At 39.8% G+C, this 14,573-nt stretch overlaps 1 protein-coding gene across 2 annotated transcripts in view; it reads left to right on the top strand.

The window, feature by feature from the left end:
• ctcf (CCCTC-binding factor (zinc finger protein)) overlaps positions 1 to 14,573 on the top strand; it is a 31,069-nt gene that overhangs the window by 8,210 nt on the left and 8,286 nt on the right. For both annotated transcript variants that reach the window (XM_049574424.1, XM_049574423.1), the window contains exons 5-10: positions 1,240 to 1,419; positions 2,736 to 2,948; positions 3,098 to 3,260; positions 7,524 to 7,694; positions 7,848 to 7,981; positions 8,292 to 8,412. In XM_049574424.1, coding sequence (XP_049430381.1) covers positions 1,240 to 1,419; positions 2,736 to 2,948; positions 3,098 to 3,260; positions 7,524 to 7,694; positions 7,848 to 7,981; positions 8,292 to 8,412 — 982 coding nt within the window. The remainder of the gene's footprint in view (positions 1 to 1,239; positions 1,420 to 2,735; positions 2,949 to 3,097; positions 3,261 to 7,523; positions 7,695 to 7,847; positions 7,982 to 8,291; positions 8,413 to 14,573) is intronic.

Here is a 14,573-nt window from a genome sequence, read left to right on the forward strand (position 1 = left end):
GGGCTCACTCGCTCACCCCTCCCGTCGGGTAAATGACAGTGGCCTTGTAGGGACAAAAAGCCTTGTGCAGACATGAGTTTTTCAGGAGTAGGTCTATCTAGCAACGAGGTGAATATTTATTTAGAAATCTAAACCATGTTACGATATTGTAATGAATCCTTCACGAGCAGGAGACCAGAGTAGCGTTCGAGAAAAAGGCCAGCTTATTTGAGCACTCCAAAAACTCCGGTAACACTCCAGGGGGTAAAAGACTCCATCCCAAACTCTGACTCTTCTGGCGTAACACACACACTTAATACACACATACTCGTTTACAATACCAAGCGGGTACCCCCTCCCCTCTCTGCTCCGCCAACCTCCAGCCCGCACACTGACTGACAGCATAGCCAGTAAACAGAGCTCAGCTGTTTATTTAGCCTAGCAATATCTCTGGACTATAGCAGCTGCAATGGACGACTTTGAACGCAATTTTGAAGAGTTTCTTGTAGCGGACACAGACCCAGAGCCATACCTGTTTGAGCCGGAGCATACAGATGAGGAACTTGGATACTGAGCGGGTGAGAAGAGAGGCTGAATCCTCCGCTCCCATTTTGCTGCACAGAATGGGATTCGGTGCTACCATCGTTGGGGAGATATATCGTCAGGAGGAAAAGCGTCGCAGAGAGTGCATCACAAGGAGTGAAGTTGCGTCTTCTTTTCCTCGCAGACGACGGTTCGGGTTCATTCTCTCCTGTTGCGTGGTAAGTGTGGTCCATTCGCAAACTTTATAACTAAAAAAACTTCCACTACTCTCTATCGACGAACTACTAACACTCTCTGCTGTTTCCTCCTCCTTCTTCCTTCCTTCCGCTGTCTTCGTTGGTTTATTTATACACGCGAAACACGTTCTCTGACTGGCTGGATTGTCCGCTCGGTCTGCCGTACATACATGGCGGCGCAAGATGGTGACCTCTCTAAAGCAAGGCCCTTGCTATATATATTTATAAAAGCATAATTATAAGGCTATGAAAACCAAACGAATTTTATTTTATAGCCATTATTACACTTATATAAACATATTAATGGGTAGAATATTCAGATTCAGATTTGACAATAAACCATGCCAAATATTACACACTGGCCCTTTAAGAAGATATAGCCCCAATAGTTGTATCCACCCTTAGATATTGAATTTGTTTTCGTAGATAACTTGTTGTTTCCCCGGACATGTGTGCTGACCTCAGGTCTCTCTGTTGTCAGGTGGTAAACATGGAGGAGCAGGCAGCTCTGGGTCTTGGGGAGCTCCAGCTGGTCCAGGTGCCTGTTTCTGCCACTACTGTGGAGGCCCTGCAGCAAGGAACCTTTGTAGACACCACTGCTATGCCAAAGGACGGAGACCCAGTCATCTGCCACACCCTGCCGCTGCCTGAGGGCTTTCAGGTACACAAACAGACTTATGGGTCAGGCTTTAACTCAAATGTTTAACACTAATGTGTGACTGAATTTCAAAATTAGCAACCTCATCAAGTTTTAGGCCTCTGGCAAAAATGCTACATAAAAACATTTGAGTCCATTTTACATAAACCTCACCATTTTAATTTTTCTAAAAACTTCTGTGTAAAACTTCCAACATGGCTTAAAGAATAACTTCTGCATTTTTCAGCCTGGACCCTATTTCCCTGTGTCAGTTAATTAAAGAGATCGATTTTTGAAACTTTTCTAGTATTGAGGGAGCTAGCAGCTTCCTCATGATATTTCAGAGAGAGACTTCTACTTAACGAGGCAGTAACAAAGCAACCGGATCAAGTGAAAGGTAAAGACACTTCAGACACTTATAATAACAATCTGAGCTGCTCTGTGGCAAAAATTAATGGACACACGGTGATGACGTTTAGTGGCCCCATGTGCTTCCATTACAGCTCGTTCCATGGCTGCTAGCTGCTCCCAGCTGCTCCCAGCTCCCTCAATACTAAACCAATTTCAGAAATTGTTGTTGCAGTCTCTTGTCTCTCTTATCAATTTGCAAGGGGAAACAGGGTCCAGGTCAAAAAATGCTGACGTTATCCTTTAAGTCTGACTTGAATGTTATTACATCGGTGTAAAGGCCACACAAGGTAAAATAGATAAACTGCTTTTTGTGCCTTCAAAAGGCTAATTTAAAGTTGTGTTGTGGTGTGTCTGGGGCACTCTGAAGTTACACCTCCAAAATGTTAATTAGTAGTGGGTTTTCTATGGGGTTTCACTGTGTTTGCAGTTCAGTTTGACTAAACTAACACACCTAAAACACACATAAACCATGGCCTAACAGTAACCTTATTAAACAAAAGTACAAAATAGGGCTCCATTATAGCTCACAAAGTTCACAGACAAAACTTTGTCTTTGGCTAGATATGTTTTTCCCACAAATACAGCATAGCATCAGCCTGTAACATTCCCCATTGCATTTCCCATTAGAAAATCTGTGTGTTCTGCAATAGTGCATCCAGTTTCTTTTTTACATTCATACAATGTAATTTTTCCTCACAGTGAAATGCACTGTATGTCAGAATAGAGAGCAGGGCTGCAGCACTAGCAGGCTGAGGTGGACAAACACAGAGTACAGTAAAGATTGGCATTATTTTAGAAATAAGTGAATGAACCTATAATTCCATCAGGAACATAATTCTCTCATACACTTCAGCAACTACAGAATAAAACCAGTCACGAGTTTCCCTAAGTGATTACTTGACCAAACAATGAATGCATTTGATGTGTAGGTTGTCAAGGTTGGTGCTAATGGGGAGGTAGAGACAGTGGAGCAGGAGGAGGGAGGAGAAGCCCACCCTGAAGAGGAGGAAGATGAGGAGGTTGGAAATCAGCTACTTGAAGAAGGGGAGGATGAACCCATTCCACCCCCGACTGATGACCCAAACTGGGCTAAAGACCCAGACTATCAGCCCCCATCTGGAGCTATCAAGAAGACCAAGAAGGTCAGCTAGTTGTGTGTTTATCAATATCTGTTGTAGTGGAAGTAAAAGTCTTCTCTGTAATTGAACTGGACTTAGACAACATGTTGACAGGTGTGTCTTGAACTGTCGTCAGCTGATGATGAGGCCTAATGAGTTGCTGTTTTGTCTAGGGTAAAAAGAGTCGTCTGCGTTATGCTGAAGGAGACAAGGACATGGATGTCAGTGTCTATGACTTTGAAGAGGAACAGCAGGAAGGCCTTCTGTCTGAGGTCAATGCTGAGAAAGTGGTGGGCAACATGAAACCACCCAAACCCACTAAGATCAAAAAGAAAGGTGAGAACCTGAGAACAAACTCACAAAAGTCAGGAAAGGTATATTTTTACACCTATTTACCTTTTGAAACGGAGAAACGTTGAACGCACCCAGAATTCAAGTTTCTCTTTTACTGAACAAAGACAAGCTTAGTTGCCTTGTGAATGCTTCGAAAAACACACTTCATTTCAAATCAACATAAACAAAATAAAACTCACCAAAACTGGTCAGTCTACAATAAACCCTTAATTTACTGAGTTAGATGGGAAAAATATGTTTTTCCCTGCAGTCTTTCTGCTGTTGCTAGCCACCTGTCCTGTACTGTTAATCCCACCACTCACTGTCATTTCTCAGCTCAGCTGCCTGCTCCACCAGTAGAGACTGGCCTCTGGTGGTTCGTGCTATGCACTACACACAGTACAGTCTTAATGCAACCTCTTACTGTGAGGTTAAGAGAAAGATAAGCGTCTGTATTTTTGATGATATTGAAAATCATGCCGTCAGGATTTCTCAATATACTGTAATAGAGTGATAAGGCCCAAGCTTCTCATATGACATCCAAGACAGGTTTCACACTACAGTTTGTCAAAAATAGAACGTTTATTGAGGACCCACTCACATGACAACCTGTGAGTCCTGGAGACTCACAACATATAACGATGCATTGTAATACTACTTTGTTCTTATCACAGTCTCATTATTTCTGTTGTCTGTGCTAATATAATAACAAAGACAACAACATTTGTTTAACCTAATCTGAAAATGAAATGCTTTTTTTTTTTTTTAAACAAGATAGAACATTTTCTTGATTATTTTGATTATGTTTATTTTGCGTTCTTACATTGCTCAATATATGATGGTTATGTGCACCAGCTTAGAGTCTAAGGGTGATTTCACACCTAATCCTTTAGGTTAAAACAAACTCAGGTCCATTTTCACAGTTAGTACGGTTCATTTTGGCTAGTGTGAAGGATGTCAGTTGTTCCCAAGTGTGGACCAAACAACTGGGTCTTGGTCCCTGTCGAAATGTGAAAGAAAACAAACCAATCACAGGACTTTATGATAGCAGATATGGAATTTTAGCAACAGCTAAACCAATAATTAATCCATCTGCTGATCATGAAATCTGTCTGCGACTTAGAATTGATCCTGGTGGAGGCCACGTATATCCCATAACCCATTTATTCAGTGAGGGAATATTCCCTCATTAAAAAGTTGTTAAAACTGCCATTATTGTATTTGACTCCGTGTACTTTGTCTATTCATTAAGTTCATGAAAAAGTGTGTGACAGTGATCCCACAGTATTAAGCCCTGAATCAATACTGTAAAAGGCTTTTGCAAGCCTTCTTTTTATCTGTCTCTGTGTTAGTCGTTTTTCATAACATGCCATTGATTTGCAGTCTAAAGCTGTTTCCACCAAACATTTTTCGGTATGGTACCTTTGGAACCGAAAGTACCCTTCAGACATGGTACCTCAACCCTAGCGTTTCCACCTTAAACCGTGCCCTTAAATGTGAGCAGGGTTGTTGTCACTCACTTCTCCATCCTGCACTTGTTGTATTTCCTCATTATCGGTGACACAAAGGAAGGTCTGCGCCTTGTTTATCGTCCACAGAACTAGGCTGCACAACGACATTTTCAGAACAAAATAAAACAGGCTGCAGTGAGAGTATCTCGCCATGGGATTTTCAAATATAGCGGGTTTGTGCATGTAGTCCTTCTCAGGCAAGCTTGGGGTGATGCTGTAGCCTGACGATACGCGACCCTTTTTTCCCTTCAAGTGAGGATTAGAATATATGCAGTTCCTATAACGCGGGTGAAAATTGATACGTATAAACGCTTGAAGATCCACTCATTACTAAAAGTGTATGTCATATAAAAACTCAAGTAATGGTCAAAGTTGTCATGTGGATATTTAAGGTGTGCTAATGGATTCACATCGTCAGCTCGTGCACTGAGTAACATTACAAGTTAATGTTCCACCTTAAAAAATCCCGGCAGTTGGCCCAGTGAATGAATTTACTTTTTCCTCCGACTCCGGCTGCTTCAAGAGGCAGCAAAACATCTTTATATTATATAGTTGCAGTCTACTAATTAAACTCTCCACGATATGAACAGTGGTTCTGCCTCAAACCAGCCACAACTCTGCAGAGTGACTGTCAGCTCCTGACACATCAACAGACTGCAGTGTTCATAGCTCCACCTTTTAGTACCAGATCTGTATGCTAGGTACCCCAACAGAAGGGGTACCAAAAATGGTAATGGTACGGCACGGTTCCATTGGTTCCATCCACAACTTTTTACAGTGGAAACGGAAAAACGTGTACCGAACTGAACCGTACCGTACTGCTCGGTGGAAAGGGGGCTTAATAATAGCCTACTTGTGATGCTTACAATCAGTTACATCTAGGGGTGTAACGGTACACAAAAATAATGGTTCGGTACGTACCTCGGTACACAAGTCACGGTTCTTTTTTTTTTTTTTTTTCTTTTTTTTTTCTCTCGGTACAGTAATGAAAAAAACAGACAACTATTAAATATCTTTTACTTATTGGTAACCTTACCAGTTAACTCTTTTTACACAATTTTTGAATGAAACAAATATATATAAAATCCTGCTTTTTCACATTGTTTGAATGAAAATAGAAATATAAAAGTGAAAAATAAAATCCTGCTGTTTTTTAAACGCATTTTTTTGAAGAAAAATAGAAATGTAAATTTCTGCTTAAACAGTTTTACTCAATTAAAATAAAAAGTATAGTGCAGCTGGTCAGCTTTAAAGCCTGCTCAGATTCAGTTTTACTAGAAACTTACTTAGCTTTCCCTCTTTGTTAAAGTGCAGTAAACAAAACATGCTTATATCTAAAGTGCAGCTTAAACAATTTTACTCAACTCCAATGGCGTTGGTTATTTCTTTAGCACGATGGTCAGGGAAACGCTCTTTCTTTTTAAACATCGTAGTTTGCACCAGATTGCTTTTTCTAGTCATGCCGGTTAACGTTCGAACTCGGGTGGTGTCGCTTTAGATGCGTTAGCATGTTAGACATGTTTCCAAGTACATACCCGACCGCTGTTCTGCAGTGCCGGCACACTGCTTCTGACTTGTCCACTAGTTTATTTCCATCTTCGTATTTTACCCTGAAACCAAAGTGTTCCCAAACGGAGGACTTAAGGTTTGCAGGTGGATCTTCAGGTTCGTCAGGCTCACTTGCCATGTTGTCAAAATGCGAGAATGCGCTGCACAAATAAAAAAAAAAGTGAAAGCTGAGATTTACGGTCGGACTCGGTCCGTCACTCAATTATGTCCGTTGGGGAACTAGATATTTTAAATGGTTCGGCTCGCAAAAACGGAATTAAAATAAAACAAAATAAGATAAAATAATATCCTGCGCCCAATAATTCGGTACAGGGTCGTGCCGAACCGAAAGTCGCATACTGAACGGTTCGACACAAATACATGTACCGTTACGGCCCTAGTTACAGCTCTGTGAGCTCTTTATGAAACCAAAGAACAGAAATATAAAGACATTCTAAGCACTGAAGTGCTGCTACATAAACTTCTGTCAGTCACCAGAATATGATTTCTCCATGTTGATCCTGATGATGCACTCATGATGCAGGATGACAAATGAGAAAACTGTCCCATCAGTAAGTTACTTGTCATTTAGAAGAACTTCATGTTTACTCCTCTTTGTTCATTTGCAAAAACTCTAAAACTAAAATGCAACAATGTATCATTTTTTTCCCTCTGGTGTGAACCAAATGAATCCAACCACAGGCGTGAAAGCACCCTATGCAGAAGAGAAAAGATTGCCAGGATTAGCTTCTGTTCAGAGTCCACTGCATTTATTGGCTGCAGGCTCCTGTACACAAAAATGCAACATGTCTTGCTGTGTCAGTTTTTTTTTTTTTTTTGTTGTTGTTGTTGTTGTTGTTGTTGTTTTTTTTGCCTCAGAATGAGATGAGTGGTCACGTATGCTAAAAGTGAAAAAATGGTATCTGACTATTCACTGTTATTGCTCATCGACTTTAAGTGAAATTGTATTGTGATGAAAATATCATCTTTTTATTGTTTCCACAAAATTCTATTTTTCAAAAATCACATAAATTGTAACTGAAGCTTAATATAATAAGTTAAAGTTTTTGTTCAGTTCTCAGGTATGCTTCAGATGCGATTTTAAGTATCTCTTATGTCTTTGTTTTGGGCGGAGACAGTAGCTACGGGAAAATGATAAAAACACTGTAATTGAATGTGAGGTGTGTGTGTCGTTGTCATGTGTTAGGAGTGAAGAAGACGTTTCAGTGTGAGCTGTGTAGCTACACGTGCCCTCGACGCTCCAACCTGGACAGACACATGAAGAGCCACACAGACGAGAGACCTCACAAATGTCACCTGTGTGGAAGAGCCTTCAGGACAGTCACCCTGCTAAGAAACCATCTTAATACACACACTGGTATACACAACTACACCTCTTCTTATTAACATTAGACTCTAATAGGACCACAACAGTAGGACAAGTTTCAAAGGAGACAGATGACTGATTCGGTTTTCCATTATAATGCGAGAATAGCTAAAATGTGTCCTTTTGTTTGTTTTTTTAATGCAGGAACTCGTCCACACAAGTGCACAGACTGTGATATGGCTTTTGTGACCAGTGGAGAGTTGGTTCGTCATCGTCGCTACAAACACACACACGAGAAACCCTTCAAATGCTCCATGTGTGACTACGCCAGTGTGGAGGTAACACAAGCTCCTGTCTGCTTTGTTTTTGATACAAAGTTTAATCTTTTACATTTGCTACACTCACTTTCACCCACATCCACTCAGTCAGGAATAAAGAACAGTGAAGGATACACAGATCCACAGTTGTCTAGTCAGCAGCTCTTAGGGAGGAAGTTAAAGAGTTCATCTACACTGTTTCAGACAGTAGATATACAACAGTTCTAAGTCTAAAATAGTTAACAGCAGCCATGTCTTTATGATGGCAGATGCATTTTTTGCTGTAGTGTTGTGATATGTGACCATGTGTTTGTGTGTGGATGTTTTGTAGGTGAGCAAACTAAAGCGTCACATTCGTTCCCACACTGGTGAGCGTCCATTCCAGTGCAGTCTTTGCAGCTACGCCAGCAGAGACACATACAAACTGAAGAGACACATGAGGACACACTCAGGTAAACTTAACCACTTAACTGCTTTTCTACCTTCAAAAGCACTGGAGAAGAACGACTGGCATATGTTAGTTTTCAGAAATATAGCACCAGTGTTTTATTAATGCCTCTGCGCTGGTGATAGCCATGGTCAGAGGCATTATATTTTCGGGTTGTCCATACGTACGTAACATTCATTCATCCTGTCTTTATGAGCACGATATCTCAAGAACGCCTTAAGGGAATTTCGTCAAATTGGGCACAAATGTTCACTTGGGTTGAACAATGAACTAAGATTTTGGTGGTGGAGGGTTAAGGGTCAAGGTCGCTGTGACCTTGCATCCATCTCATTCTTATGAGCGCCACATCTCAAGAACAGCTTTAGGGAATTTCTTCAAATTTGGCACAAACATTAAGTTGGACTCAACGATGAACTGGTAAGAATTTGGTTGTCACAGGTCAAGATCCTTGTGACCTTGTCTTTCTCATTTTTGTGAATACAATATTTCAAAAATACCTTGAGGGAATTTCTTTGAATTTTTTTTTTGACACTCACATTTTTATTGGAGTTTATTACATTTAAACAAAGAAATATATATTTGAGTCATGTATTCCATCGCAGAATTGAATAGAAAATTAGGACAGATATGTTAAGTAAGAAACAAGAAACAGAAGAATAACAGTCATGGTTACCGACATCCATTATCCCAAACAGAGTACATAAATCCAAATCAGTCAATCCTTAGTCATCATTCACTGTGTCGTATTGTGTCCATTTCTCCCACTTAGTTAAGAAGACATTTTCTCTCATTTTAAGCCGATGGGTCATTCTCTCCATGGTGTAGACCTCTCTTATGATCTCTAGCCATTGAGTTATAGTGGGTGGTTCAGTCTTACACCAATTTCTTTTTATTGCTTTTTTACATGTGACCAATAACATTTTGGTTAAGTATCTATCTTTTTCTAGAACATAATTATTCAAACTTCCAAGATACATAACTTTACATTCCCTTGGTATTACATATCCCAGAATCTCTTTCATTATGTTATGTACACTTTCCCAGAACGAGTTAAGTTTATGACATTTCCAGAAGATGTGTGTATGGTTTGCTTCTCTCTCTCCACATAACCGCCAACATGTATGTTGGGAACCAGTTTGTTTACTCTTCAATTTAGGTGTAATGAAGTAGCGAGTCAGGTTTTTCCATCCGAATTCCCTCCATGTTCTTGAATTTGTAGTTGTGTGTTGTGTTTCACACATTTCATGCCATTCTTCCAAAGTAATGTCGATGTTCAGTTCCCTCTCCCACTTCTCTTTAATGTACAGAGTAGAAGCAGCTTCTGAGTCTCTCAGATTTCGGTACAGTACTGAGACTGCTTTGAATTTAGTTCCACTGTATGTCCTGGTCATTACATCAAGTACACCATTTAAAGTTTTCACAGTTTGTATTTCCTTTATAAAATAGTCCCTTAACTGTAGGTATCTAAAATGGTCCCGGTTTTCTAATCCATAACTTGTTTTTAACTCCTGGAAGTTCATTACATTCCCATTCTTTGTTAATGTACACATGGCTGTAAGCCCTTTCCTGCCCCAGTCCCTGAAGTTGTGGTCACTTAAGCTTGGCTTAAATCTGTCATCATATGCAAACCAACTTAACATTTTTAAATCTCTCTCTAATTTGTGTTGTTTGGTAAAGTCAAACCAGATATTCAATGTGTGCAAAGTTATTGGATCGATCGTGTCTTGTAGTGACTTCATTAATTCAGCATTGCCAATCAGGGACTGGGTTGGGATACCTGCCACCGCCCTCTCAATGTCTTTCCACTTTGCAGTATAGTCTTTGTCACACCACTTGACCACTGGTCTGAGTTGTGCTGCACGATAATAGTCTTTCAAATTGGGAAGTGCTAACCTCCTTTATCTTTTTCCAATTGTAGTGTACAATATTTTATCCGTGGTTTTTTACCGTTCCATACAAATCTGGAGATCATTTTATCCCCAATTTTAAACTTTTCTTGTGGAATCCTAATAGGCAGACATTGAAAAAAATATAGTAGTCTAGGAAAAATGTTCATTTTAATTACTTCAATTCTAGAGTTAAAATCTAATGGCAGGGGCGACCATCTTTCTATGTCTCTACTAATTTGGAAATGGATCTGGTCATAATTTGCTTTATAAAGGTGAGCGAGCTGTTTTGTTAAAGTCACACTTAGATATTTAATAGTTTTTGATTGCCATTTTAATTGGTAAGTTCTCCTGATTTGTGGGGATGGGGTATAATCAAAGGTCAAGATCTGTGTTTTATTTACATTTATTTTGTATCCTGAGTGCTCACCGAATTCTTTTATGAGATGCATTAGCTGAGTAAAAGTCGTATCGGGGCTGTCTAGGTATATCATAATATCATCCGCAAATAGACTTATTGTGTGTTCCTGTCCATTAATATTACTTATTAATCCACATTAAGAACTGATATTGGTCTGAAGTTATTGCAATATTCTGTGTCTTTTCCTTCTTTGGGAATTATTGAAATTATTGCCTCTTTCCAGGATGGTGGTAAGTGGCCTTCTTTGAGAGTCCAATTAAAGGAAGCTGCAAGGAGAGGTATCAGTTCCTCCTTAAAAGTTCTGTACCACTCCGATGGGAAACCATCACCTCCAGGGGTTTTATTGGCTTCAAGCTTAGATATAGCATTGGATATTTCCTCAGGTGTTATAGGTGCTGTGAGGTCGTTGTAGTGTAATTCTCCAATAGCTGGCAAACTGAGTGAGTTGAGAAAGTCTTTTTGCCTCCTCACTAGATGAGGGTAGTTGTGTATATAGGTTTTTGTAGTAATCCTTAAATATATTTTCTATTTCTGCAGCATTATATTTTAATTGGCCTGATTGAGGGTCTCTGATTTTGTGTATTGTATTTAGCGCCTGTTGTTTCCTAATTCGCCTTGCCAGTAGTCTAGTAGCTTTAGGGCCAGATTCATAATATTCCTGTTTCACAGATCTAAGTTTTTTCTCTATCTCTCCTCTCAGAATTTTGTCTATTTCCCCTTTTATGGTCTTCATTTCCCGTAGGAGTTGATTATTGATATTTTATTTCCAGGTTTTTTAATTTTCCTGTCAGATCAAGATAAGCTGCTTGTTTTAGCTTCTTTTGATTTGATGTTATAGCTATTAATTTTCCTCTAATTACGGCCTTTAAAGTGTCCCATAGGATAGTCGGGTTAATTTCATCTGTAGAATTTTCTTCGATACATCTTTTTATTTCCTTTCTAATTTGCTCAATTATTACTTTATTGTTCATTATGCCACTGTTTAGTTTCCAAGTTGTATTTTTATGTCTATTATTCATTTTTTACAGTTAAATGAACTGTGTTGTGGTCTGAAATATCAGCCACTCCAATTTCACATTTTTTCACCTTGTGCATGTCCCAGCTATTCATAAATACATAGTCTATTCTAGAATGAGTGTTGTGTGTGTTGGAATAGTGTGTATAGTCTTTCTCTGTTGGGTGGAGTTCTCTCCATACATCTACCATACCCTGTTCCTTCAGTGACATATTCATAAATTTAGTTAAGTGAGTCTTACTTCTTTTTGTGCTTGTTGTGTCTATCTTATGATTCAGAATTACATTAAAATCCCCAGCACACATCACAGTGCCTTCTTTCTGATGCTATAATTGTAAATAGAACTGTAAAGAAATGTTTATCACTTTCTGGCGGGGCATATACATTAATTAATGTGACTATCTTGTTCTCTAATTTTCCTTTAACAAGAACATATCGTCCCCCTTCATCATTAACTTCTTTCAAGCATTCAAAATTGACTGCGTTTTGTACCATTATCGCAACCCCTATTTTACGGCTCCGCTCGCATGTGCTATAGAAAGTGTTTCTATAACCAAATTTCTTTAGCTTTTCATGCTCTTCCTGAGATAAATGTGTTTCCTGGATGAAGATGACTTGTGCTTTAAGTTTTCTCATTTTCAAAATTACCTTACTTCTCTTAATTGGGTTGTTCAGCCCATTTAGATTTAATGATACTAGTGAGATATTACTCATATTGTTTTTGTAAAATCTTGTACTTTACTTGGATCCGTATCATAACCATGGCAACCAACAACAACTTCGTAAGAACATAGAACTAGTTTGATATAGAACAGGGAACACTTTGACTTCCAAAAGTAGGCATGTATCCATATGTGTGCCTCCCACGTTACCTTCGTGGGGTGAGGGGAATATCCCACAGCATATGGGGGCCCCTCTCTAGGTAGGTTTGGTCTTATTGTCCAATAATATCTCTGCATTAACCTCCTAGCAAAAAGTATGCTCTTAGCTACTGATCAGATATAGCAAGGGAAGACAAGATCAATATTTTGACCAATTCAAGGAGTGCAATCAATATTAATCTGTCCTTAATTAGTCTTTTCAATGCGCTCACATACGTCTTTCTCCATTATTTCCTTTGAAATTCCTGAAGTCTCTGCTTGGCTCGCAAAGCAGTATCTTCTGAGTTACCGACTCGTTGCCACGGTAGTGCCCGCTGGAGTCGCTCCTCCATCCCGGTCCTGGCTGCACCTCTCCCCGGCACCTCTGCCGTGATTCCTCTCCGGCTCAGCTCTTTCGCAGCCTCCTGTGCGCTCTCGTATGTCCGCGGGCCAGTTTCCCAGTGAATCCTGATTTTCGTCAAAGGCGCCTGGAAGCGTATTCCTTTCTCCTTAAGAGCTTTTTTAATACCGTTGTATTCTTTTTCTTTTCCGGACAACCTCGGTGGCGTAGTCATGGTCGAAAAAGAGTGCTCGGTTTTGATAGTGAATTTTTTTCTTCCAGGCTTCCCTCAGCACCGTCTCTTTCACCATGTATTGAAGGAAGTTGACCACGATAGATCTCGGGGGGTTATCAACGTCTGGTTTCGGCAGTAAAGCTCGGTGTGCCCGCTGTATTTGTAGATCCATGTTTGTCGGCAGAGGGAGCTCGTTTTTCAGAAGTTGTTCAATGAATTGTGTTACAGAGCTGCCCTCTGCTCCCTCTTTCAGACCGAAGATGCGGATATTATTCCGTCTATTTCTTCCCTCTTGGTCTGTCAGCATATCTTGTAGTATTCTCTGTTGTTTTACGGACTGAAGTAGGGCTTCTTTTGCCTCAATGTTCCAGTTTTCTAGGTCTTCAATTCTCTGTTCGGTCTCAGTGATTATCGTAGTTTGTATGGTTAGCTCTGCTGTTGTTTCTGTGAGCCGCTGGTTAATGTCCTTCTTAAAAACCTCGAGTTCTTCCTTCATTTCCTTTTTGATTTCTTCTCTGAATGTGGTGAATTCCATTTTCAGCTCGGTTTTAAAGTCCTGGATCTCCTTAACGATATCTTTAAGTCCCGTTCGAATCACTGCAGCCGCCTCGGCCTCCATGTGTTCTTCCACCTCACCCTCCGTGTCATCTGCTATATCACCTCCGTCTTCGTTGGTCAATTCGGGTTGTTTTTTTCGGGTTCTTTTGGTTTGTTTGTCTTCTTGATTTCCCCCCCCTTTTCCATCTCTGCTTCAGATGTATATATTTCTATCAAGGTAATTGAATTCGGGGTTTTTTTCTCGAGTACTGATCGGGAGCTAGTTACCTATGCTGCCATCTTGGGCTGAGTCAACCCGGAAGTCCGAATTTCTTTGAATTTGACACAAATGTCCACTAGGACTGAGAATAAACTGGTTAGAAATTTGTGGTCAAAAGTTGAGGACATCGTGACCTCACAATAAAGGTTTTTTGGCCATAATTCAAGTATTCATGTGCTTATTATGACAAAACTTCACAAAAATGTCTAATAGGATAAAATAATGAAGAGATGACATTATATCCAAAAAGTCAAAGGTCAACTTCACCCATCTTGGGCGTCTACCTTGAAACTGCTGATCATCTGTTCTGTGGCTGTGAAGCATCCATGTTTTTACAGGCATACAATCGTGGGGTGACAGTTCCAGTTTTGGTTTGTTTTGTTTTTATTCTGGGGATAAAGGCATATAAAGTGATGTTTTTATGTTAATATGGTTATTTTTTAGCTCCCTTGAAAAACAAAAAAAATGATTCCAATCAACAGGTTAGGAGGTCATTTGGCCTTTTGCTCACCTCCTCCCCCATTTATTGTCTACAACAACTACAACCAACTAGAGAAGTATCATATTTATCTATAAATACTGATGGATGCA

This window comes from Epinephelus fuscoguttatus, linkage group LG4, assembly GCF_011397635.1.
Source record: "Epinephelus fuscoguttatus linkage group LG4, E.fuscoguttatus.final_Chr_v1".
NCBI lineage: Eukaryota > Metazoa > Chordata > Actinopteri > Perciformes > Serranidae > Epinephelus > Epinephelus fuscoguttatus.